At 37.8% G+C, this 27,353-nt stretch overlaps 3 protein-coding genes across 5 annotated transcripts in view; 2 read left to right on the top strand and 1 right to left on the bottom strand.

The window, feature by feature from the left end:
• The first annotated feature begins 252 nt into the window (after positions 1 to 252).
• LOC101486053 (equilibrative nucleoside transporter 2) lies at positions 253 to 10,017 on the top strand. 2 transcript variants are annotated; one of them, XM_004562169.6, is made up of 13 exons: positions 253 to 432; positions 1,764 to 1,837; positions 1,948 to 2,029; positions 2,448 to 2,584; positions 3,515 to 3,654; positions 3,947 to 4,081; positions 4,223 to 4,320; positions 4,487 to 4,556; positions 4,691 to 4,782; positions 5,145 to 5,250; positions 5,468 to 5,553; positions 6,170 to 6,366; positions 9,287 to 10,017. In XM_004562169.6, the coding sequence occupies exons 2-13, from the start codon at positions 1,806 to 1,808 to the stop codon at positions 9,396 to 9,398; spliced, it is 1,287 nt and encodes a 428-aa protein (XP_004562226.1). In that variant the 5' UTR covers positions 253 to 432; positions 1,764 to 1,805; the 3' UTR covers positions 9,399 to 10,017. The 2 variants fall into 2 exon arrangements, with proteins under 2 accessions (XP_004562226.1, XP_004562225.1); XM_004562168.6 differs by having other exon boundaries at positions 255 to 432; positions 1,786 to 1,837.
• Positions 10,018 to 11,408: 1,391 nt separating this feature from the next.
• The window catches only part of LOC101483893 (galectin-related protein), a 94,250-nt gene continuing 78,305 nt past the window's right edge, over positions 11,409 to 27,353 (top strand). The window contains exons 1-6 of one of the 2 annotated variants that reach the window (XR_013098820.1): positions 11,409 to 11,515; positions 12,580 to 12,627; positions 13,486 to 13,569; positions 15,508 to 15,596; positions 16,396 to 16,579; positions 16,832 to 17,031. Coding sequence is in view for 1 of the 2 variants with exons in the window: in XM_014407273.4 (XP_014262759.2) it covers positions 12,586 to 12,627; positions 13,486 to 13,569; positions 15,508 to 15,596; positions 16,396 to 16,579; positions 16,832 to 16,975 (543 nt within the window). In the remaining variant the exon portion in view is untranslated. Of the gene's footprint in view, positions 11,516 to 12,579; positions 12,628 to 13,485; positions 13,570 to 15,507; positions 15,597 to 16,395; positions 16,580 to 16,831; positions 17,632 to 27,353 lie in introns of those variants that run through there. The other variant, XM_014407273.4, reaches the window with a different exon arrangement.
• LOC101485761 (myelin and lymphocyte protein) lies at positions 21,488 to 26,309 on the bottom strand. The gene is made up of 4 exons (XM_004562167.3): positions 26,176 to 26,309; positions 24,991 to 25,158; positions 23,924 to 24,067; positions 21,488 to 22,747 (listed from the first exon to the last, which is right to left on the bottom strand). Exons 1-4 carry the CDS (start codon positions 26,263 to 26,265, stop codon positions 22,673 to 22,675), a joined length of 477 nt encoding a protein of 158 aa, XP_004562224.1. The 5' UTR covers positions 26,266 to 26,309; the 3' UTR covers positions 21,488 to 22,672.

Consider the following 27,353-nt stretch of genomic DNA (forward strand, 5'->3'; position numbering starts at 1 on the left):
GAGGAATTTAATTCCGCCAGTGAAATGCAATTATTTGCTCAGATTAGTATTATTATTATTATTATTATTATTATTATTTGCTCGTGCATTTGTTGTAACATAAATGTCATTCCATATTTGTCTCTTCTGGTTTCTCACCCATCTAAGGGGCTCATCATCTCTGCCAAGTTCTAGTTAAAAGAAGAACAACTTAATTTGAATGCTTAATAGGACTGTATGTTACAATCCTTAGAGTAATTAGCACAATCCTTGAGTGGGTTGGAAGCGGGGGAAGCACTCGAACTAATTCGAAGTTCCGACGCATCATGTTTCATTTCATCATTTCCTTGTTCTAACGCTTTTGGCGGCACGTTTTCCCACAACCATCTTCTTCACCGCGTTTTCATTCATCCATCCAGGGATACCCAGAAGAAGACGTTGTTCGACTCGCAGGTCAGCTCCGACTCGAGTGCTTTGTTTTTATTAGCTTGCTTCAACACAGCGTTTGGCTTTTAGATGTTAATTGTCGGTTTGGTTTATATCGCATAAAGAATCGGAACACGTGTACTTGTTACTACTTAATGTATCGGTTACTCGTCTTTTAACTTGCTGGGTAAATTTAAATTCATCAAAACAATTAAAGTTGGGGTTAATTAAACTCAAACGCAGCTTCCGTCGCTAGAATAACGAGACACATATATTTATTCAAAGTTAATATCACTTTAATGATCCATCCTCTAAAGTTTCTTTAGTCAGGCAGTTGTTACAGATATTTAAAAAAAACAGCAATATGCTTTAATCCGTTGAACATGTATTATGTTCCTTTCAGTAGATTAAGAAATAAAGTAGAATAATGTGATAAGACAACATGTGGAGATGTGACGTTAAACCATATTAATGACGCACGTCGATGTCTCACAGCCAGTCTCGGATGGACAAACCCTGCGGCATGGGGTGGCATGTGCCACACTACAATGATGTCTTGCCACCCTAGTTTTGCATATGACAGTGTTGTTTATTAAAATAAGATAGCATTAACACCTTTAACTACAGTTAACACGAAATATAAATTCTCAAACTGAACATATTGCATAGCGTTACCCCCCACCCCTCCATCATTAACACGTGGTTCAGCCCCAATAGTGCGGACAGATGTTGTGCCAAAAAGTGTTGCCTGCCAAAAACTGATTTCCAATGTTTCCGTGTGTTTTTTATGTGTAATATCTTTACGTATGTTGGTAAATAGACTTCGGTGAACAAGGTTTACAACAGGGTTATATATAAAATGTATAAATTACCTGTTTGTCAAGTATCCTTATAACTCTGTGTTATTGTACTTACATTATAACCAATCCGGTCCTTTTTGTCCACTTGATTGTTACAGGGATGTTGTTTGTGGCCCATGATTACTTGATGTCATTCATGAGGGTCAATTTTGACACATGTTTTACATATTATAGACCAACAACTTATTTATAGCATTTTAAATATGAGCAATCCGTTTTTGTCAAATACGGGAAATCAGTTTTTGGCAGGAGATCACTTTTATCCCTGTGGTGTTCTCCTCTGTCTTGTGGCAGACAAACAAATTTTTACAGTCACAAATAATTTGTGGGGCAACTTATTGTGACACCTGACTGTTCTCTCATTTGAGTTATACTAGTATTTTTAAATGGTTGTACAAAAGAAACAAGAACAAAAAAACGTTTCTGTTCCTGCAGTCAACAGAGCATTTACTCAGTCAGTACATGTGATGGAAACACATCATTTTAATCATTATTAAGGGTCTTCTATTGACATCCGCAGAGACGTGACAAACTATCAGGATGTCGAATGAAAAGAGTGCACCTGTTGACCGGTGAGTCTGATTCCTAGAGATATACACACATCTAAAAGAATCCTCCTTTACATTGGAGGATTCTTTTACACTGGTTGGCGCTTCTTCTCACTTGTATTTTGTTTTCACAGCGGACAGGCTGTGGCCCTGATTATCTTTGTGCTCGGTCTAGGAACTCTGCTGCCCTGGAATTTTTTCATCACAGCATCTAAGGTTTCATGTTCACGTCATTTTCCACATTTTTAGCAGCAGATTCTTTACTCTAAATTGAGACCATCTTGACTATCGTCTATCCCTGTATCACATGTTAGCACTGTTAACTTTGAAAATGAATTGTGTAGGTAGGCAGGTCAGTTTGTTTCAATGTATACATTTTAATTAAATGATTTTATTATTAAAATAATGAAATAATGATGATTTTACTTAAAAACTGCTTGTATTTTATTCTTATTTAGGATTTTCATGATACACTACTGAGAAGAAAATAAGTTAAAAAAAAACATGTCTGCAATTTTGCACAGGGATTCAAATCATTCTTGTTCTTTCTGTGTTTATTCTGTTACTTGAATCTTATAGCATGTACAGTATGTCCTTTTATAGCAAATTGCTTTTTTTTATCTTCCTCTTTAAGTATTTCAATGAACGTCTCAACTCAACTGGCACATCAGGAACTTCTCCCAAAGACTATAGCTATGACAGCTGGATGGCTTTGCTTTCCCAACTGCCACAGCTGCTGTTTACCCTTCTCAACTCTTTCCTGTATCAGCGGTGAGTGTTAAGAGCACTAAAACGGCTTGAATGGCTCTTCTAGATTAAGTTTGAGTCACAAGAACAAGACCTTTAAAGTTTTTAAATCTCTGACACTTTGGCTTCAGGTATCCTCTGATACCAAAGTGAAATAAATAAGCTGTAGTTATTACTTTGAAGAAGAGGCCATGTATCACTCTTTATGTGTAAGACAACATCATAACCATAATACAAAGATGCAATCTACTTTCCTAACTTTGTAAAAGGATAAAGATAAGAAATAAATAGATCCAGAAACATAAATTTACTGAAATGTTATGAGTGACCCTAGTTTCTCATGCAATGGCAACATAACATGTTCATTTTAATAAATGCTTTCCAGCAAGTATTACACTGACTATAACTACAGTGAAATCCAAGACACAGTGAGGGAAAGCATTTTGGTCATCAGCTTTTCAGATTTTTCATTGCACTTTTTCATAGTGGACTATTACAAACACAGAATAGATGCTGCCGCAAATTCTTCCAGACTTGACCCTTGACCCTCCCTCCATGATGTTAGCGTTCCAGGTGCGCTGTTGCAGATGGGTGGGACAGTAACAACAAAGAATTTACATTCATTGAGTTTTTGAATTAGAGTTAATTATATGATTAATGTATTTATTTGTTTTGCTTTAAGCAGTAGCAGTAGTAGTAATGTTAATGTTTTTTTCTTTAAACTGACTGAATGAACGAGCACATCTGCTCCAAATCTCTGTAATGTTGTTAGGAATTACTGCAATAGTCTGTAAGCATAGCTGGCTGGTACTGACAGAAATATGATGTCAATGTTAATAAAAGTTGAACCAAGCTGTCCTTAGTGGACAGGACAGGACCAGGTTTACCTGAAAACTAAAGAGTCTGATTATCTCCTCTGTTATCTGATGGTAATGAAGACATGTCTCTGTGCAGCGTGAGGGAGCGTGTTCGTGTGCCCTTCAGCCTGGTCGGCATCTTCCTCCTTTTCTCTCTCACTGCTGCTTTGGTCAAGGTCCCCATGGAGCCGGACAACTTCTTTTCCATTACTATGGCAACCATCTGGTTCATTAACAGTAGGTTCACTCAAACGATCCCATGACTGCAGTAACATTTTTACAGCTACAGATGAACTATGTAGCAGCTGTAAAATGTTTGTATCAGATCCCTAAATGTTACATTTGGCACTGGCAAATCACAACGTAGTTCAAACATTAAATTGTAAATACTTTTCAGGCTTATTGTCTTTATCAAAAATATGCCAAGAATTATAGTCTAAGTATATATATGTGTATATATATATGTGTATGTATATATATGTAGACTATAATTATAGTCTAACTAATCATGTACCTTGTGTGAGTGCAGTGTGCGGAGCAGTGCTGCAGGGCAGTCTCTTCGGTATGGTGGGCCTCTTTCCCTCTCGTTACAGCACTCTGTTCATGAGTGGTCAGGGCCTCGCTGGGATCTTTGCCGCCTTAGCCATGCTCTTCTCTATTTTAGGTAAGCATTGATCCTCCTCACAGGCAAAATGTATTTATTTTTTTATTTCATCGTTAGTAATTTAAATATACCAGTATCACACTGTAAAAAAATGTAAAATTACTGGAGTTTGGAGGTGTAAATGAAGCTGTTTGCCTGCAGGTAAATCAGATCAAAGCTCGGCTGCACTGGGATACTTCATAACACCCTGTGTGGCTACTCTGGGGACTCTGGTATGCTACCTGCTGCTGCCACGCCTGGTATGGAGACACCACATAAAATCACTATCACAAAAGGACATGAAAATGACTGTTTTGAACTGAACTGAAAAATCTGTGTCATATATTAACTAAAAAAATGAATTGAATCATGTCAGTGGAAGAAAAGCCACATTACAGTCTTCTGAAAATGTTGACTCCTCTGCAGAAGTTTGCTGATTTCTATCTGAACAGACATCAGCCTGATAAAGTGGAGGAGGTCTTCCTTGAGAGCACAGGTTGGTTCTCATTAAGTATAATGAATAAAAATATGATTTCTTTCAGCGTTATGTTAGATAGCTGGCATGTTAGCCGAGCTACGTTCAGTGTTAATGAGGCTTACAACTGATTCTTTTGATTTTTCCTTTCAAAGAAAAAAATAAAAAGGACCTGGAGGCAAACGGGAAGCTCAGTAAGCAAGAGGAGAATCAGGAACATTCCTCAGTCCTGGCTGTCTTTAAGAAGGTGAACGTTAGCTTTGGTGTCCATTTTTTAAACTTCTTCTGCTAGCATTGACTAAACCCCTCAAACCTCCTCTGTTGATCACAGTAACATGTTTTAAACTGTTTAGACTTTTGCCTACATAGAGACATACTGGTCCGCGGCTCCAAATCTAACAACCCAAAATTGTTATGATGGCGCAGTCTAATGTAATAGTGGAAGCTGGCTCTGAGAGGTTGTACAAAGTCTTCTATCAAAGAGCTGATACACTTTTGCTAACCTCAGATGAAAAATGTTCCTCGTGTAGTCCTGGAGCTTATCTTCACACGCGTTCCCAAATGCCTCCTTACTGGAATCACTGACTAACACCTTCCTGTGTTTCTCAGATCTGGCTGATGGCTCTGTGCGTGACGTGTGTCTTTGCTGTTACCCTGTCGGTGTTTCCTGTCATCACAGTGCGAGTAAGGACTGTCTACGACAATGCTGAATGGGGTAAGACATCATTACAGCATTACTGCAGACTACAGAAGCATCTGGTTGACCATATGACTCCAGAGCAGGTTATGTGTTCAGCACAAGTTTGTGTAATGGTCTAACCAAGTTAAAGAGAAAGAGAAACCCTCAGGCCATTGAAAACTTTCTGCAAAAATTCCTCGCTCACCGATGAATTCTTCCTTATAGTCCACCCTCTGCTTCCTCTTCCTAACAGACAATGTGTTCACCTGTGTCTGCTGTTTCATTGTTTTCAATGTCATGGACTTGGCCGGTCGCACAACCCCATACATCGTCCAGTGGGTGAGTCTGCAGCCTGCCTTCTTCAAACATTTTTGTTTCTAAGATAGAAATCAACAAACCAATCGAATATTGTTTCGTGAGGACTGGAGGTGTTTTTTTCCACTTCAAAGGATTCCTGTGGAAAACGGCCTTTACTGAAGGATTTCAATAAATACCATTTTGATTATGAAAACAATAAAAAGAAATGTTGTTTTAGTATTGGAATTTTTACAGTGTCCATAGTCTAAATATATTACTTAAATAGTTTGATAGCATCGTTATTAGTTATTAGTTATTTACAGTTACATGTGTCCACATTATAGACAATATAAGCACGGCTATTTTGTTGCATGGTTATTGTGATGTGAAACAATAACAGATGAAATCCACAAACTTTATAGTTTAAAGTCCAGACTTTTGACACAAGTTGAAACTGAGACTCAGTGAGGCTGCGTCTTGCTGCTAGATCATCTTAAATCATGTGATTTGGAAATGCAGGCGTGTCTACTGACTCCAGAGGACTGATAGCTGAAATCCACACAGCACTCATTGAGTCATTATGTTACACGTAATCTGACTTTGAAGTTGCGATGTTACAGATAACTTCAGCGACTGATTTCTGTATGTTTTTGTGCAGCCGTCGAAGGAGAGTCGTTGGTTTCCTGCCGTCGTGTTTTCTCGCCTGGTCTTCATCCCTCTGGTCATGTTATGTAATGTCCAGGACTCTAAACTAACCGCCGTCTTCCGCCACGACTGTGCCTTTGTCGTCATCATGGCTCTGTTCGCCTTCTCGAATGGATACCTGGCAAGCCTCTGCATGGCCTACGCTCCACAGTGAGTCCTCAACAGACCCCAATTTAAAAAAAATCCCTCTATAGGATATAAACTGCTCTTTAATGATGTGACTTAGTTTGTGTGCTAACACGTGAAAACTTCCACAACTTGATTACAATGAGGCAGATGTGATGGAGCTTGAAGCACAAGATAAATCAATACTGTACTGATCCCACGAGGAACGTGATTGTGTTACAGCAGCAGCATAAGGTCAAAGTGCCACAGGTGCATAGTGAGGGACTTTTACTGTGTGAGAGTGAGAAGAAAATCTCTCTATAAAACAGTAATCTAAAATAAAAAATAAGAATGAGAAAATTTCCATTGGAGTTTTATTTGATTTGTTTGAATATTTAAATTAAATTAAGCGTTTGTACCTGAAAGTAGGTGAAAACTGAATCCTTGCTTCACTTTAACAAACTCAAGAATTACAGACAGAAGAAGCCAGTCACAGCTCCGAGTCCCCACATGTTGGGCACATGAGCTACACATAAAATGTAACATGGGATTTATTTCAGCCGAAATAAAGAAATAAATCTGCCAAAGGTGCAGACCGCCTACTTTATATGGCACCTTATATGTATGTTACCACTGACTGAGAACACTACACCCACTGACACATGCACACCATTCCTGTGTTTCTTGTGAAACATGTCATTCAAGTCACAGACTTCAGTGGAACAAAACAAAGACATTCAGCACAATTTTCTGGCTGAACAAAACCCAAGAAGAAGAAGAATGTCTTGTGGCACCTAGTGGCTGGATGGTGCAACTGCAAAATCTTTTGGTGTGAATTTTGAACAGGGTCAGGGAAAGTTCCCTCTAAGCTGCGCACGTGCGCACTGCTGACACGGTCTCTGCGCACAGAAAATCTGTGTTGTGCACAAAAAAGAAAAAAATTTAACCGGAATTGAAATTAAAATTAAAACTTTAACAATTCTGTTTTGCAGTGTTAGTAAGTGACTGGCTGCTCCCATATGGTAAATGGTAAATGGCCTGTATTTGTATAACGCTTTACTTAGTCCCTAAGTACCACCAAAGCGCTTTACACTACATTCAGTCATCCACCTATTCAGACACACATTCACATACTGGTGATGTCAAGCTACATTGTAGCCACAGCTGCCCTGCGGCGCACTGACAGAGTATGGGATTAGAACGATGCCACCTTATCCCATAGTCCAGCCAATAATGTGATTCACATTCGTATATACGCAGCTAATAAACATCGTTGACAGGCTATGACAGCGTCCTTATGTGCTGACACCGGTGTTTTAGCTAGCAAAGCGGCGTGGCTGATGTGGAGTGAAGCCACGGTCATGACAACATGTACAATCTTTGGAGATGTGAGCAGGACAGACGGAACAATTGGTGGAAAAAGTGTGGACTTTATACCAGTTTTTAAATTGTGTTGATCGGCCACATAAAACCAGTTATGAAAAAATATCTGCAATGTTTGGTTTTCTTCCTGAATACTGTCGTTGTTTATAGTTACTGCGGGAAGAAACGGTAAAAACGGCGTTTTATAAGGAAAACACTCGAAAGCCTGTGAGCAAAGACAAAAAAAAACAAACCCTTTCCTATTGGTCGAAAAATGTACCGTGTCAACCAATGAAAAAATGATATGGCAACAGTTGTTTAGGAAGGGGGAAAGTTTTAGGGGTGACGGCGGTGTATTGCGACGTTTAGCGCAAATCTTGTGTAGTGTGTAGTGTAGTCAATAGTTTTGTTGTGTGTCAGAACAACGAGGCGACTGCTGAATGTTACAGGTGTTACAGCAGTGATACATCTGCTGCTGTCAGGCCTGCAGGTATCAGGCTGTTGTTCTCCTTCATCTCATAGTGGACAGAAATTATTTTTTGGAGTGGCACAAATAATTTGTGTGGATTCAGATTTGATGCAGAACAGCTGATTGTTCTGTAGAAAGTTTGAAATGTTTATTTTAAAAAACGCCTTGGCTGCATTTTTAGGTAAACAGCTGTAAAAAAAAATTGCTGTTTGCAAAACTCAGTTACTTTTTTGAAGAAGTAACTATATAATTAATTGCCCAACATTGGTCATTATATACTGTATTTTGCAGACAGAGTTACAGGACTCTCTCCCAGACCACAGACTCATAATACAAGTCAGAGCTTTATAAAAAAGAAAGAAAGAAAGAAAGTTGTGTTTTCAAAGTTGGAGTTCAAGTTATTTTTACTTCCAATTGTGTTAGCATACTACACAGGTCATGAACAAGATTTTTTTTTAAATTTTCATTGTAAGTGGGGCTAAAGCACTTAATTAAAAGTAGACTAACATAAATGTAAATGCTGTAATTTGATTACTTTATTAAACCATGTAACTTGGATGGATTCGATGCCTGCGTGACCACAGTGCACACGTCTGCTGTTGCTCACAGTGGTCCAAGGGACGCTCAGGGAGTTTGTATGTTCAGGGATCCCTGAAACCCTCCACCAGCCCTACTGCAGAACAAAAAGCAAACTAGGATACATTTATAGGAAGTAAATAAGGTTCTTTAACTAATAACTAAAAAATAACAAACTGCTGCACAATAATTGAGAGAAAACACATCCCAAATGACAAAAAACTTTCAACAATGAATACAACAAAAACAGACTAAACACAGGGGAAAAAAGGAGACCAACACTGAACTTTATCAGGCATTAACAAGAGAGGGAAGAGAAAGGCAACAGGGAGGAAACAGAAAGCCACATGAGGTTTTAAACCTTCAAAATAAAACAGGAAGTAAACCAAAGTAATACAGGCAACATGAAGACACAAGCACTTCACTTGTACTGATGGTTTGTGAAAAACTTTCATGTGTTTTTGTTGAAGAATAAATGAAAAAGATGAATCGACTTCTCTGTGTGTTGTGTTCACTGTACTGGATAGTGTTGTAACTGTGTGTTTTCGTCTCCTTCAGGTTGGTGCGGTGTAAGGATTGCGAGACAGCTGGCTCTTTGATGACCTTCTTCTTGGTCCTGGGTTTGGCTGTGGGAGCATCGTTCTCATTCCTACTAGGAAAACTGGTTTAAAGGTAGTAGGAAAACTGTATATCTGACATTTGATGACATATTGTTATGAAAAGTGTAAAAGCACTTGATGCTTATCCTGTTCTTAGTTATATGTTATATCTTATATGAGACACAACGACAACTCTATATAAAGTACTGAGCTGTCCATTTGTTGCACTGGCATTTTAAAGTAAGCCATGCAGGATTTCTAAATGAATGTTTTACTCTTTGTAATACAGAGTAAGTATTTCAGTCTCAGGTAGGTGCTGGCATTATTTTACGTGATTTGTGTCACATTGAATACTTCATTGGAAAGGGCAATTCATTTGAGAGACATTGATCAATGCAGCTAAAATAAATCATTTCTCTCTTGTTGTTTTTTTAAAAATATTAATTAATATTAATTAATGGGACCTTTTATATCTTTGCTTTACACGACTGTATTTATCTCTCAGTTTTTCAGTGTTTTTTTAAAAATATTAATGTTTTTTACCTGAAGACAGTTTAAAAAAAATACTTAAATTAAATGAACTATAAATTTTTTCACTGCTTATTTCTGTTTTTGTAATTTTTATACGTTGCAATAAATGTTTTTTTTTATGTATGTTCAAACTTTTAATAAAGGCTTGTTCAAAATGGTTTCCCATTCTTGTTTTATGTCACAGTTTTTACAAATTGATATATTTGCCTTTGTATCAAAATGTCAAAGTATCAGTGAGTCCAGTTTTTGTATATTTGCATGACCTGGCTGAACTGCCTTAGTGGTATTAGTCATAGTTGGGGCATTACTCTGTCAATTACTCTGATTACAGGCCTCATCCAACTTATGTGATCCAACCTGTCTAAATGGATGGATGGGTGGAATTTTTTAAATAGGGAAATTCTATAAAAAACGTACTGGCGTAGGGAACCACGGTGGTGAGGTGGTTAGCACTGTTGCTTCACAGAAAACTCCACCCTCTGAAGTTTGGATGTTCTCCCTGTGAATACCCTGACTACCCTGAATTCATTAAGTGGAACAAGATGGATGATGGGATGTATGTTAACTCTCAAACTCTACAGCCACAACCAATCAATCCCCAGCTCCTACAGTCCATGTGTATGCAAGATACATAACCTTCTCTGCCCCTCATGCATCCATCAGGGTTTGACTGTGTGTGTGGGGAAAAAGTGTTTATGCATAGATGAAAGCACTGTATGAAAGTGTGTGACTGAGGAATGAGCCTTGTAGTAGAAAGGCCCATTTACTGTGTTAACTGAACCCTAACACTAGATGGATTTCTAGAGACCTGGTGGATGCTAAGGTTCTAGAATACTGCAACAACAAACACTGATATGTGCTGAAGGAAAACCCACTTGATAGCATTCACTTTACCAAATTACCTTATAGACTGTGTATTATTTTGTTTCTCTTTGTACTGATTTTCTCTCTGCGTTTTAATAACTTGTGCGCATTTTTCATCTCTTTATAGTCATTTTGTTTCTGTGAAGATGTCTGAAATGTTGTTGCATTCATTATCTGTAGTTTTAAACGTCACTGTAGCCTTTTTGTCATTTTCCAAAACAGTTTGGATGCTGCATAAAATGTGTCAGTCAAAACAGCATGTACTGATTTGAAAATCTCATAAACCCACATTTTATTTAGGTTGTAGCTTTTCCTGCTGTTGCTTTGTACTGTTCTGGTTGTATGTCATTCCTTCAATTCATACACTAACATATGCACAGTATCACATTTTCATTCTGGTTAGAAGGGGTGGAGCTTCTTCACATGTGAATATCCCTGCTAGCTTTGTTTCTGTTATTACAGCAAATCACTGATAAGTATCTGTTTAGTGTAATCAGAAGAAACTGTAGCTACCAACAGATGCTTTCATGTGGTGCCCAGCATGTAGAACACGGTATGCAGCGAGTGCACTGTAGCCTCTTGTTCTAAGGCTGCTTGCATTTCCCGTTTCCTGCAGCTCAGCCCATTCCTGTGACTCCATGTCCTCTGCTTCCTCCCATTCTTTGATTCTTCATTTGTGACTTCAGAAAAGTCACAACAAGAAGTGTTTCAGTATTCTCTAAACCACATTAGAAATGCAATTTCAGGCCCACAGACAGGTAAAAATAAGCTCCACAGCTCGGCTGCAGACACTGTGAGTATTTATGGATTGAGTCTATTCTTTATATCTTGATATATCAAATGGGATAGGAACACTGATTGTATCCGATTAAAAACTATTGTGTATCTAAAGGTAGTAACAATTAAGATAAGTCTAGTGGTTCTGTTTGTATTTGGCCTCATGCACTGTCCTACTGTAGAGCTTCAAAAATATATTCCCCTTGAAAAACAGTAAAAATATTTGTTGTTTGTCTTTATTTTTAATGATGCTCTCAATTTGAGAATTACTGAGTGATGGACGAATAGATTTACAGCTCAAAGTCAAATCAGTTTTATTGTTGGTTTTTTAAATCGTGATTTCTTCTGTGCACTTGAGTTGTTTTACTCTGCATATCTATATTCTGCATTGTATTAACAAATATAGAAATGCAGACCAAGTTTGATTACCTGGTTTAAGAAACCTTTCTGTATGGGGCGCCGTTTGTAAAGTGAAACATGCTGAAATTAACGGCAACATTTTTCCACATTTAGCTCAAAACCTTACAAAAACATATTTTTTCGAGTAATTTTTTACAACATTTAGTAAAATATTTGTAACTTTTCATCAAATGTTAAATATTAAATCTAAATATTATATTTAATAATATAAATATTCAGTGGACAGCTGACACGGCACACCACCGAACAAATGTATCTTCTCCCGCTGAGCTTTTGCGTGAACTCTGCACTTTATCCTCAGACATGAAGGTAAATAAATTGACTGCATTCTTTCAGGCACTTTTTTCGAGAATTCTTGGCAGTATGAAAAATATGAGACTTGTAAACTTGAAGCTTTTGAAGTAAATAAGACATATTGTATTTAATTTGCTGTGCTTGAAGCGGATTTATTTTATTTTGCCTTAAGTTGTAGCCTCACAATGAGCGCACTTGTTAGAAACAGGAAGGCATGCAGGGCAGCTGATTATCAAAAATGTGTGTGTGTGTGTGTGTGTGTGTGTGTGTGTGTGTGCTGAGATTAAGCTTTGCGTCACTGTTCATTCAGCGACCAGCAGACAAACTGGATCTGCAGCTTATTTCTTTGCTTTTTGTTCCCTTCAGGTTAACATGGCTGAAACACACAGTTTGACAGCAGGGCAGGGCAGGAAGGTAAGTGACCAAGCAGAGAGGGGACACAGAGACGAAGCAGGCTGACAAACTACTTCATTACTTTCCGTTTCTGATTTCGATCTATTTCTCAGGTGGCTGTTTAGACACAACCTAAGCTTTCTTGGCTTTGAAAACTATCAACCTGTTCTAGTACAGGTAGTTTTAAAATGGCAGAAGTAAGTAAAGCGACTCTTCCGCTTAGAGCCACCAAAATAAAGGCCCAGTGTTTGCTTGTTTTTTAAATAAAAATAAACACACGCGCACAAAGAAAGAAAAATAAAACTAATACAATCAACTTAAGTCTTATATCGAAATTATATTATGGTTATCCCATATTCCAACTTTACTTTTCCAATATCAGTTCTTGAGCAAGTTAATAATTGGTTTAACAATACGCGTAGAAGGGTTGATGGTCGTGATAGAAGATTCAGCTCCGGTCTGTAAAAATACTCACTTCATTCTTTTCTGGTAAATTATAAATCAACTGAACATGTAAATTGCTCGTAAGTGAGCTTCTGATTTGTTATTACGAAGTTTGTAGCACGAGTTCAAATCTGAAGCTTATATTTTGAAGGTCAACTTCAACTCAAATAGCTTCCTGCCTTGTTCACGCTTTGAGGGCACGTGATCAAACTGTGACCTATGCTTTGACTTCATTCGGCCAGCAGGAGTGAAGTAAATACCAAGCTTTCTATTGTAAACCGAAATAATTGTCTATGTAATTGTGATGTATTTATTGTCACGCTATCTATCTATCTATCTATCTATCTATCTATCTATCTATCTATCTATCTATCTATCTATCTATCTATCTACACTTCCGGTGAAGTTGCAATCATTTTTTTTGCTTCCTTTCAGAAATGGAATTTACCACAGAGAGGTGGGACTGAGCCTAGAAAAGCAAATACTGACCCTCCTGACAGAGACACTGAGAGAAAACTGGTAATGTCACATGAATATCAAGCAAACACACTTTGATGTGAAGGCTGCAAGTAACAAAATAAAACAAAACTATTTCATCTTTGATGGAAATTTAAAATGTAAAGTTTGTTATTTTAATCACAAATAAGCTGTGCATCATGTCAATAACAGTTACATTATTAATAGCTTATTAATCAGTTTCAGTGTAATAAATAAACACAATATATTTGAATTTCATGTCATTTCATGTCAGTTCAAATCAATTCTATTTATACAGCACCACATCACAACAACAGTGCTTCATATTGTAAGGTAGACCCTACAATAATACATACAGAGAAAAACCCAACAATCATATGCCCCCCTATGAGCAGCACTTTGGCGACAGTGGGAAGGAAAAACTCCCTTTTAACAGGAAGAAACCTCCGGCAGAACCAGGCTCAGGGAGGAGCGGCCATCTGCTGCAACCGGTTGGGGTGAGAGAAGGAAGACAGGATAAAGACATGCTGTGGAAGAGAGACAGAGATTAATAACAGATATGATTCAATGTAGAGAGGTCTATTAACACATAGTGAGTGAGAAAGGTGACTGGAAAGGAAAAACTCAATGCATCATGGGAATCCCCAGCAGCCTACGTCTATTGCAGCATAACTAAGGGAGGATTCAGGGTCACCTGGTCCAGCCCTAACTATATGCTTTAGCAAAAAGGGAAGTTTTAAGCCTAATCTTGAAAGTAGAGATAGTGTCTGTCTCCTGAATCCAAACTGGAAGCTGGTTCCACAGAAGAGGGGCCTGAAAACTGAAGGCTCTCCCTCCCATTCTACTTTTAAATACTCTAGGAACAACAAGTAGGCCTGCAGAGCGAGAGCGAAGTGCTCTAATAGGGTGATATGGTACTACAAGGTCATTAAGATAAGATGGGGCCTGATTATTTAAGACCTTGTATGTGAGGAGCAGGATTTTGAATTCAATTCTGGATTTAACAGGAAGCCAATGAAGGGAAGCCAAAATAGGAGAAATATGCTCTCTCTTTCTAGTCCCTGTCAGGACTCTTGCTGCAGCATTTTGGATTAGCTGAAGGCTTTTCAGTGAGTTTTTTGGGCATCCTGATAATAATGAATTACAGTCGTCCAGCCTGGAAGTAATAAATGCATGAACTAGTTTTTCAGCGTCACTCTGAGACAGGATATTTCTAATTTTAGAGATGTTGCGCAAATGGAAAATGTTCAATATGTGCACTGAATCTGGTTAGATACCATATTTCTAAGATTGTCAGGGCCGAGTACAAATAACCCCAATTTAATCTGAATTTAGAAGCGAAAGTTAGAGGTCTTTATGTCTTTAAGACATTCCTGCAGTTTAAGTAAATGGTGTGTGTTTTCTGGCTTCATGGACAGATAGAGCTGGGTGTCATCCGCACAGCACTGAAAATGTATGCTATGCCTTCTGATGATACTGCCTAAGGGAAGCATGCATGATGTATAATATAATATAAAATGTGTATTTTTCTATTTATTTTGCAGTGGATCTTGTAAAATTTTTATTTTTATCCAATTTACACTTTACTTAGAAAACATTTTGGAAATAAAGTAACACTTTAGCCTTTTCTGGTCAGATTATGCTACCATTTACACAGTGACTGCCCTACAATATATAGTGCCTGGAGGTGACTGTTGTTGTGATTTGGTGCTACAGAAGTGAATTTAATTTTTTCAACAAAAAGCACATTTGTATTCTTTCCGTTTTGTCTTAAACGTTTTCAGCTTTATTCTTGAATTCTCAGTAATTTTTGTAATTTTATTGTACCATATATTTCCATTAGATTCATCCAAAATTATTTAGGCTCACCACTTGCTTGCCTTTTGATTTTTTAGTTTTTAACTTTATTATTTAAATCAAATTTAATTAACTGTGGTTTTTCAGCATTTTGTTGCTCTATGCAAATGCTTGTGTGTGCAGGCAGTTCCTTTCAGAGGTCGTATCCCAGGAGGAATGCAGCTGGGGAAAAGGATCATAGTGATTGGTACTGTGAATCCCCATCCTGATAGGTAGAAATGTTTTGTGTAATTACTGACTTTCCATCCTTCCCACAGTATTACCACATTATATACGAGATCCTTCTTCCCTCCATACCTATTCCTCTAAAATTATTTAATATGAAGGCAGCATGAGCAGAGTGTTACAGCCCCTTTAAGAATGTTGCATCATGGACAGTGTAGTCTGTGCTGCAGGGGGAATGTGTGGGACAGCCCCTCCTGTTGTGTGCATGTGAGGGCGAGGGAGGGAGAAAAAGGAGGGTCAAAAAGTACGAGTTGCTACTGATGAGAAACGGAAAATGAAAGCATGTAAATATAATAATAACCACTGCAGCCAGTGCAGAGTGCCCGATGAGTTAGTTAAGCATGAGAAAAACAATTGTGCTTACATCTGCAGTTTTGTCTCGTTATACAATATTTAAAATAAAAAAACTACATTTTTGGAAATATTTGTGGATGTTTTCTTTTTTGTTCTGATTGAATACTTAAGCATTCCAGCAGTGGCCCCTAGCAGCTCTGAGTTTGAGACAGCTGCCTTAAAGACTTTTGAAGTGAATGCTGAAGAAATGTTATCTAGACAGAATTTAAAACAGGTCTCTGTGACTTTGAGGGGTGAAGATGGGCTTAAAGTCAGTGACATCAGTATGGTAATCGCCTCTCCTACAGAGATTTCTCCATTATTCAAGTCCAAAACGATGCCTGATTGTAGGATTCCCTTTTGAGAAACCACCGCATATAAAATTCATTTATTATGTGATAATCTAAGGAAAGGTGTGGCCAGATTCATACTGTATATCCATCCCCCTGTTAGGTTCTACATTGCCCTGACATGTGGTTGTGGCACATCCAGGGAGCCTCCACCTGATGTGGCTCTGGAGATGTGTGTTCGATTCAAGGACAGACAAGTGCTACGAAGAGCCTGCATGTCTGGATCCTGGGGAGATGTTGACAAAGCTGTTCCTTTTTTCCCCTTCATCAGAGACCAGCCCTTCAAGGTACCATAAACTTGTTGATACTGTAATGGCATTTATGAGTTTATGCTATACATATAAATTACATGTGTAGAATATGTTAGTGCAAAATAGAGTACATTCCATGGATATGTTATTGTTACCGAGTGATTTTGGGTGTCATGAAATGATCGGCAATAACAAGGAGTACACGAATGAATGGCAACTACTCAGTGCACACCGCTCCTGAAAGAAAAAGACTGTAAAATTAACTAAACATTCCCTCTGTCCTCACAGATTGAGATTCGGTGTGAACAAAGCAGATTTCGTGTGTTTGTGGATGGCCAGCAGCTGTTTTATTTTCACCACAGAGTGACATCACTCAAAGACATTGATACCTTATGGATCAAAGGTAGCATCATTATCTCCAAACTGGGTTAAGCAGTGTCCCTGCTCAGCAGGAGGTCTCGGATTTCAGTGTTATTTGCACTGTGTGTATTCACTCCAGGCGTTCTGGTACCAGATGATGCTGGTACAACAAAACAAGATTTACAAATGTCCATATTAGTGTGTGATTAATAGTTTCTGATGTTCAGAAATGCATTGTGCGTTCTACAAACAAATGTTAGTTTAAATGAAAGTTAAAACTTTAATAAATTCAGATTCCACATGAATGGACTGTAGAGTTATGGGTCTCTGTCATGATCCTGGGTCGTTGACCCAGCGTTTTGTGTTTCTTTTTGGGTTCATCTTGTGTTTGGTGTTTATTCTGATTCTGTATTAATTCTTTGGGTTGGTTGTCGTGTTATTATCCCTACCTGTGTCTCCCCTCTGTGCTCCGTTCAGGTCCCTGCGTTTTTGTTGCAAAACAGTCTGTGTGTTTCCGGTTTTACTTTGTAGGTCTGCTTCTCATCATGTCCATTAGTGTCAGCTGTGTTTCTCGGTGTATCTACGTCTCTCTGCATTCTCCGCTCCCCGTTTCATGCTTAGGTTTGTCATTTAGTTTTCCCAGTCTAGGTTTTTTTCAGTCATTCGTCTTTTCTCACTACCTGTTCAGTCGCTCCACTTCTGTAAATAAAACATCACTCTCATCACCAGTCAACTGCCTGCATTTTGGGTCATTTTCCTCCTACACCACACGGCTCACCCCGCCAGCCGTGACAGTCTCTTTTCATCAACATATATCACAACATCAGTTCCTAGTTCAGTGTATCAGTGTATGTATTAACAGTCTGTAAGTGGAGGCTTTATTATATAAATACCTGTTTGTCCTAACTGGAATTTTACTTGCTACAAAAATACTTTTGGTTTTGTTAAATTTTTGTATTTTTTGGTAATTAATGCATTTATCAATACTTATAACTTGAGCACTTTTGAAAATCTTCTGTTTGTAGATTATTAGATTACAACATATATTTCTTAAACTGGTTAATAAATATTTAAAATGTATACGTTATTGCCTTTTATTAAATCTTAAAGTTAACTGTAAGATAGTAACAATTAATGACTGACTTTTATTGTTCTTTTATTTTTTATCTTTATCTTTTATTTTTTTTAAGCTAATAATAGAATCAGGTGCATTGTGTGTATTCGCGTTTTAGGGCTGTTATCAGTTTTGCTTTTATTGACGCCAATGTGAATAAGTGTAGGCCTTAGCTGTAGTACAGCAGTTTCACCATAAGGTGGCTGCAGAGGATATTGGTATACATGAGGCAACGGTAAAGGTTAACATGAAATGATAAATCTTCCTGAGAACCAGCCCAATGTAGTAAATAAAGGACATCCTGGGCTTTCCAATGATATCTCATGTGTTTGGGTGACCCCAAAGACACGGGAAATTACAAAAAAAAAGTTAAATCGGAAGAATCTTTTTCCTTGGTTCTCAGGAGGATATAACAAAACAAAGCAATAAAAAGTTGGATAAACAGAAAGAAAAAACATACCTGTTGGTATTTTTTGCTGCAGCATTTTGGATCAACTGAAAGGCTTTTCAGGGAGTTTTAGGACATCCTAAAAAAATGAATTATAGTCGTCCAGACTGGAAGTAACGAAAGCATGAACAAATTTTTCAGCATCACTCTAAGACAGGATATTTCTAATTTTAGAGATATTGTCAAATGGAAGAAAGCAGTCCTGGTCAAAAATGACTCCAAGAGTCCTCACAGTGTTACTGGAGGCCAAAGAAATGCCATCCAGAGCGCGTATTACGACCATATTTCTAAGGTTTTTAGGGCCGAGGAAAATAACCTCTGTTTTATCTGAATTTAGAAACAGAAAGATAGAGGTCTTTATGTCTTTAAGACATTCCTGCTTCATAACTAGTTGGTGTGTATTATCTGGCTTCATGGATAGATTAAGTTAGATATCATCTGAAGTGCAAAGAAAATGTATGCTATGCCTTCTGATGATACTGCCTGAGGGAAGCATGTATAATGTAAACAGAATTGGTCCTAGCACTGAACCCTGAGGAACTCCATAATTAACCTCAGTGTGTGAAGAGGACTCTCCATTTACATGAACAAACTGGAGTCTATTAGGTAGATATGACACAAACCACTGCAGCACAGTACCTGTAATACCTACAGCATGTTCTAATCGCTCTAATAGGATATTATGGTCGACAGTATCAAGCACAGAAGGACAAGAAGTTTTCTTTGTGCCTAAACTAATGTGCATTTTAACCACTGTAGGGCCCATTTTGGGGGTTGTTATATATCCAAAATGGTGACACAAAGTTGGAGGATCACTGCTGTCTACAACATCAAGACTATCCATAAAAGAGGCACAGACATGAAGTATCTTTGTCCATAATGCTTATCAACTGTTTGTTGTCTGAGATTAGGATGTCATAGTCATTTAGACAGACTGCATCATCCCAGGGCTTCTCTCGTCTTCAGTTTCATGGAAATACTCTGCTATTATCACCTCCTGCCTTCTCATCAATTATCCATCACAGCTACAGTTCACTGACCTGCCACACTGCCAGTATGGCTCCATGTGTACTTATATTTTCTTGACATGAAGCAAGTCCCCATGAGGATGAACTTGTGAGGTTTAGGATTAAGTTTTAAATAAATACTGGTTATGATCATGGGAGTTTTCCATGAAATTAATATGCCAATGTAAACATGCATCTCTGAAGTGATGGAAACACATCTTGTGTATGAGGCACCGTGTTCTGTATTTGCACTCTGCTGTACTTCTATAAAACCTGCTTTCATGTTTTCTCTGATTTAAACTCTTCACTGCTGGTCAGAATAAAAAGAGTAGTGGTTATTTTAGCTCAGTCATGTCCAGAGCTAAAATATCTGGACATGACTCATCCACACTACTTTTTAAAAATTTGATTAAGTTTGTACAGCTGTCAAATGAATTCAACGCTTTATAACAGCGGGAAATAACGCTATAAGGATCTTGTTGTTTATGTGTTTATGTCAGAAGAAATTGCTCGAGTGATTAAAATATAGTTATCAGTTGCTTTTCAGGACAAATGCTATTGTTGTTATTTAACTGATATAAATCATTAATGCTTCTGCTTCATGCTGTTCTGCTGCTCTAGCAGTAAAATGCTACTGTGGTTAAAAACAGAAAAGAAAAGCAACAAGCTTCTGCTACGTGAAATATTCATGGCTGCTATCCATTTCTATCTCGTGTTGTGTCTCTTTCTAGCTGTTCTGTTTACATGTAAATCCCAAGAATGTAACCATTTGGCCAATTCAGTAATCAATAGTTAAATAGTAATGCACTTCAGAACAGTAGCAGTTTTTGTGCTCTGTAATCTCAAATTAAGTGCAAATGAAGTGCAATACTCTTTTCTGGCATCGTTGTATTATACTCAATTGTATATAGCATTTGTATTCTATTTTATTCTATTTTATTCGATTGTATATATTATTTTATTCTATTCTATTCTATTGTGTACAGTTGTATACAGTATCTATTGAAATCTTATTCCAGTGTTTTTCTTTTTTCTAATTTTCCATGTAACTTTGGATTGTCCACTGCTGTAACACAATTTCCCACACGTGGGAATAATGAAGGTTATCTTATCTTATCTTATCTTATCTTATCTTATCTTATCTTAAATGAATCTCATCATTATTTTTTTGCAGTTGGTTACGTCATAGTTCTGGTTCATCTTGAACCAGCATTTTGAGTTTTGTGCCTTTTTTGTATTATGTTCTAACTTGTGTTTAAGTCTCCCTTGTCCTTTGTGCGTCTTAGTCTTGTCTCTGTCTCCCTCTCTCCCGTGTCCCCTCGACCCCTGTGTCAAGCTTGTGTTGTTGCACTCACCTCCGGCTGCTGTGAGGTGTGTTGGCGAGCTGAAACCTCATGTAGCTTTTTTGGTCTTTCTTTTTGGATCCCTAGGTATGTGTTCATAATAGTATGTCCCTCTGAGAAATATATAAACATTTAAATGGCCCTTCATATAAAAAAGCTTCCCCACCCCTGTCGTAGGGGGTCATCTGATTTTGGGGGTTTCTGTTTTCTCTATATTATTGTAGAGTTTTTACCCTAAAATATAAATCACCTTGAGACAACTGTTGTTATCATGTTGCACTATATAAATGAAATTTGATTGAACAGAACAGATTTTCTTTATTCATTAATAAATTATTGACAAATTATTTTGTATTTAGCTAAACTTCTTCTCTGGAACTAGTTTTTGACCCTTCTTAAGGTTGGTTCCCCATGTTTACATTAAAATCGCGACTACAGTCCTAGTTCAAAGTTTCAAAGCTCAAAGTTGGTGATGTAATGGATACTGTTTCTATATACCACATATTCACACTGCATGAACTGCATTATGTTGAAAAAATCTGTTCACAAACTGATACAAAAACAAGTGCTCAAAATCACCTTTTGTGTGTGTCACAGCAGACTTGGTCTGGACTCCTTGGCATAAAATTTGTAAGCACTCAACACGTAGCATAACTATTCAACAAACCACAATCTCTGTCTGAATGTATTGTATTCACCTTACAAAATCTGGTAATATAGCATACAGAAACACTTCACATATTTCATGTATTTCATGAAAAAACCCCAAATTTATTTAATTTCAAAGAAAGTGTGAATAAACCTACAAAAATATAAATGTTTCCCCACCCGCTCCTTTCTTTAGTCAGCTGAGAGCAGAACAATAATATTAATCGAAAGGTTTTCATTAAAGGACAAAGTTATCCAAATAATAATGATGAGAAGAAAAGGAGTAAAGGACCCATGGGAACCTGAAATTAATCACTGATAAATTAATTATCACATTAATTTAAACTAAATATGTCAAATATTATTTTCATGGAGTGTAGCAGAATGATCATTCAAGTGATGAGTTCACTCCTCGCCAAATGATATCAAGTGTTCTGATATCAGCAAATAAAAGTGACGCTAAGCTTGTCTCTCTAGTCCCTCAGTCTTTCTAAGTAAGCTGGCTTGCTCAGTTTTGCAGGGCAATGATAAATCTTTTTATGTCTGGCTATACAATCATTCTGTTCCTATCCTGGTTATTCTTTATTTTGGCGCTCTGACATTTCTATATAATGAGAGCTTGAGTAGTGATTGTGAACGCTTTGGGGTCCTTAGGGACTAAGTAAAGCGCTATACAAATACAGGCCATTTACCATTTACCAAAACAGCCACAACATTAAAACTACTGACATATACGTAGCATTGATTATTTTACTACAAAGCAGGGTTTTATTGGAACACTTTGTCAACTTAAAAATGTTTGCAAAATGAGAACTATTTAAAATGGCAAATGAAATCTGAAACTAATCTAAGGTGTTAATCTCAGACCCCATTATTCCTGGGATAAGGAGTGCAAAGGATCCACCTTTCGCATTCCAGTGCTTGGCATCCCAGCACATTCACAAATATCCAGTTCCTACACACTGTGTGGCCCCTGGTTTTAATCTTGTGGCTGTAAGTAGTGATACTGTGGAATGGTATTCTGGAAGTTAACAGTAGACATGAGGCAGTGTGAGGCACAGTGAGACCCAGATCGTCTTTCATTTAGCAGAGGGAAACGCCAGATCAGTAACTTGACAGTCTCCATCACCAAACCCCCGTCATATCAGCATTTCCGTATGTACAAAATGAAATTCAGTTCTGCTCATGAGGTTTATAGGGAGAAAGCTTCTAGAAAGATTTCCATCGGATGGCAGACAGGATTGTGTGGACGAAGTAGAGAAGAGTGGCTACATATGAGAAAACCTGCAAAGACAGAAAACATCAGGAGGTCATCAACACCTTAAATGATCTTTGAACCACTGAAACTTAAAGCCTTAAAAAAATCCAAACCAACACAGTATCAGATTTTAAGCAATGTTAACAGCAACATATAACATTTCCTCCAGGCATTACTGAAGCTAAATTGTTCATAATATCCATCTTTGATTAGAAGTCATTTGTTGAGAGTAAATCTTGTATGATAGAGCTAAATGTTAAAGCAGATCTGCTGCTGCTGCTGCAATGCAATGAAATATTTGCCCTGGAGAAAGAGGTTTTAGAATAGTCTCCACTTCACCACCTTGAGTGCACTAAAAGTTTATTCTTAAGTAGTTTCATATTTTAAAAAATAGGCTGGCTTCAGTTTCAAAGCCGTTGTTTGACAATGTGCCAAACACTCTCTTTTTTGTTGAGACTTAACATCTAGATTAAAACCACTTTAGCCTAGCTTAGTATAAAGACAAAAAACAAGTTAATTAACAAGAAATAATAGAATATAATGACTACAAAGACATAGAACATTAATGCAAATAGACACAAAACAATTACAAATGGATAGAAAACCACTAGCGACAAAAATGTCTACTAAGCGAGTCGATACTTACACAGCAGAAGACTGCAGAAGTAAAGCAGGTGAGATTTCAAAGTTATTTTAGTATTTTGGAATCATTTTACTAGGTAATGATAGCCTCCTATGTTTTTTTTTAAGTTAGGGCTATGGAGTTGATCAAATATTACATCCACGACAGACAGAAATTCATGAAGATCTGTGCAAATATTCTACTGACTTGATTTCTTCTGATTCTTCCTATTTTTTCTTATTAAAAGATCCAAAGAAAACAACTAATCAGAACATGATCTAAAATAGGTTAAATACCTCAAAACAAAAACGGAACATCTACAAAGTAAAGTAAAAAAATCAGTACATTTAAAGTAAAATTAAAAATGATGCCTGAAAGAATTAATGCAATAAAAACTATTTGGTATTTTTATGTTTGCCTCACTGAAATACGACTACCTCTTGTATCACTATTTCAACTCACTGAGAGCCAACTCTGAAAGAAAACTGCAACCAGTGTGTAATTCTCTGTGGGCTTTATTTCATTAGCTTTATAATCATTCATTTCTTTGTGTCACCCAAGTAACAACAGCCTGACTCACCACTGCAGAGACGTCCAACTTGTAGTTGCGTGGTCCTGTAGTTGTGTTGTTGCTCTGTTTTCCGCTCAGATCCAGCGTCACTTTGGCCAACGCCACTGAAGCACTGAGGTAGAAGAATGCAGCAATGCCATGATACAAAAAGTCCTGACAGAGTAGGAAGAAAAAGAGCGAGACATTGTTATGTGGTGATGTCTTCAAAGTGGTGACTGCCTGCATTGGCATAGAGTCAAAACACACATATAGTTGCAAAATCCTGTCAAACACTGGCATGTAAAGCTATTGTGTTGTGTGTGTTTGCATCAAAAAACTTGTTTTGTAGCTGCAAATTCTTAAATATCAGGTGTCAGAGCACCACGGAAAGCAACCGAAGAAGATTGTCAAAGCAATCTTGCACTGATGCTTGTCATTTAACCACGGCAGAAGAAAAGTTCAGAACAATGATATATAATGGACACAAGCTCAAGAAGGAAAAGTAAAGTGGCTTAAATTGTAACATTTAATTGTGGTTTATATAAAATTATATGTACTATATGTATATTATATAGAATTATAAGGAAGGGTGCGTTTTCCTTAAAACTCTGCCAAAATCTCTGTTTCCTGTCTCTTTTTTACCTCTAAAGTGAGGCATGTGTCAGGGTTGATGATGAAGGTAGATGCTGTATATCTACCATCATTTAACTGCATCTATTTGCAATTAGAACGATCCGTGTTTCTCTGAAGCAACCATATTAATATTGTTCGCTGTATTATACTACAGTTTATAACAGACAAAACAATGAGGTAGGACTTCAAGCTGGTCAATTTCTATTGCGTATAAGTTGGATCCTCTATCTGCCAGGGGTACTTCCTGCTACTGGAGTCAAGACAGGTATGATAGAGCTACATAAGCAGGAATGAAACACACTTTAAGTCAGTTTTATTTATATAGCACCAAATCAAGAACAATAGCCTCAAGATGCTTTATAACTACTTTTATAACAAAAATAGAGATAAAAGTTCAACAATCAGACAGCTGCCAAGCAGCAAGGACAAGTAAGTGTGTGCGATATGATTTGTGGAGGACTTACTGCTGCTGCCCAGCTGGCTTTATTATGATGTCTCCCACAGGCGAACACCACCATCCAGATAAAAGTCATCACAAAGCAGAAGACAGAGACAAACATGACCCAGCCCTGAGGATTTTCTGGCACTACCAGTGTGCATGCCACCAAGATCCACACCAGACCACCAAAAACCTGCAACAACATGTATACATCATGTACACATGAGAAGAGCTGGAACATGTGAAAAATCTCCACACGGGCTTAGAAGCCCCTAAATGACAGCCTCAGTTAGATCTGGGACGATCATAAAGCTTTAGTTTAAGGAAATTATATGTTTCCACAACGTGTGTTGCAGTTATTTGTAGAACCTGTACTTCTACTTGAGCATGCAGCACAGGCGTGACTGCCTTCGTTTACTCTACACCTTTAATGATTGACAGACTGCATTATTCAGGGAGCCTGACCCTCCTCCACCGTATGTCATCACTGTCTGAACTCCACCTGTTCACACGCATTCATGTGAAAACACCTGCGACATTCCTCCACTGCTGACATTTTCTTAAGCTAAACGTGGCTTATGAAAACATTTTTTCTTTTCACATCTGTTTTCCTCCACTGCACAGAGTCATCATAGGAATCCAACCTGCTCGGTCTGTCCTCCGCCTATTGTGATGTTTGGCTCATGACATATTCACTGGAATATAATTAATTGTAATATTGCTCATGTAGGAAGATTATCCTACTCCTAACACACCCACATCATTAACCCTCAGTCAGCATCCTATAAACTTCAGTTATCAGTAGGGTGAAGCCAACTTAAAATTAGGCACAGGAGAGCACAAAAGCGTTTGGAACCACGTTCTCTGCAAAGTGGCTGTAAATCAGCTCCTCTTACTACTGCTGTGAAGAGAAAGTGAGAAGTTTAACCTTATTTGTAACTTACTTTTACACTATACCTACTATATAAATATATTTTGAACCACAGGTTAACCAGAAATGAAACAATTTTGTCCTTCTGTTTCAGAAAACAAAAACCGTCACTGAAATAAAAAGTAGAAAATGGTTAAAAGTTATTTTCTTTCTTTTCTTTTTTTTAAATTATTTTTTAAGGGCTTTCCATCTGAACATCTCTGGATAAGAAAGTTTCTGCATGTTTTGTGAGTAAAAACTGTGTGACAGAGAAAAGTTCCTACAATCGCCGTTTCTTACCAGTTCTGGGAGGTACAGGATGTCGGGGAGGGTGGCACATATTCCGACCCCGCTGGGAAGGTTTGCCATAGTCCTAGTGTTGGAGGCCATCCTGCTGCTGCTGCTGCTGCTGCTGCTGCTGCTGTTAGACTAAATCGGATTCAAACCCGCTACGGTTGAAAAGCAGGTGGAGCAGGCTGCAAAAAAACCGGAATCTCCATCAGCACAGTGCAGACACGCCCGGTAATTGGGGCGTAGTCAGAGCGAATTTAACGAATATGGAGATGCCTTTGATGGATCATCAGTGCGGGACAGACGGCAGTGTTTGGACACTGGCTCATTTATCACCATGACAACGGGCAGCAGCTCCGCTTTCAAGAACATCAAATAACAAAAAACTCAAGAGCGACAATAGCAATAGCTCTGCTGGACTTTTTATTTATTTACATTTTCCTCTTCAATTTTTTTTTTGACGCAAATTCAGTTCCAGAACGTCATAAACTTGGCAGAAGGATGCATGAGCGTCTCTTAACAGTTAATAAAGGAGTACTTCACTTCCCCGTCATTCTCAGAATACGTTTGCTTCAGATTGTTGATTTTAGCACGTGCACCACGCGTGCAGACCTAGGCAACAACTAGGTGGGACAAAATATTTGGGCCACATTTAAATTTGTGAGTGCAGGGCTCGATTTGGCAGAGTAATGCAGAGGTCTCCAGCAGCAGTTTGCATGAATGGAAATAAAGACATATGAAGACATTTTTTATGTGCTGCCAGGTGAACTCAGTTCCGTTTGTGAGCTTGCAGCTTTTCACACTACCCACTGTAAACAACAGTTCCATGGAAACGTAAAGGTGGCAAGCTTGGTCATTTGGGTAAGTGAGCTGTTGCGCAAACACCTCTGATAATTGACGTGGTGGATCCGGTTTCCTGCACCTGTCACACTATCTAACCTACTCCTGGTGGAGACAACACTCTTCGTAAGTAAAGCCAAGAAACCCAAGAAAAGAAACAACAACAACAACAAAACAAACAATAATTGGTCAAGCAGAAACCGAAATTCTTTAATGATTCTCCAAATGAAGTTCCTTGTACTTGTAGTCACCGTGACAGAACCTTGCAGCTGTTCCTGATTCTATAAAATTGCAATACAGGTCAAAGCATTTTGAAATAATTTGTTGGCAGAAAGAGAACAATTAAA

The sequence above is a fragment of the Maylandia zebra genome, linkage group LG6 (assembly GCF_041146795.1).
Source record: "Maylandia zebra isolate NMK-2024a linkage group LG6, Mzebra_GT3a, whole genome shotgun sequence".
Lineage (NCBI taxonomy): Eukaryota > Metazoa > Chordata > Actinopteri > Cichliformes > Cichlidae > Maylandia > Maylandia zebra.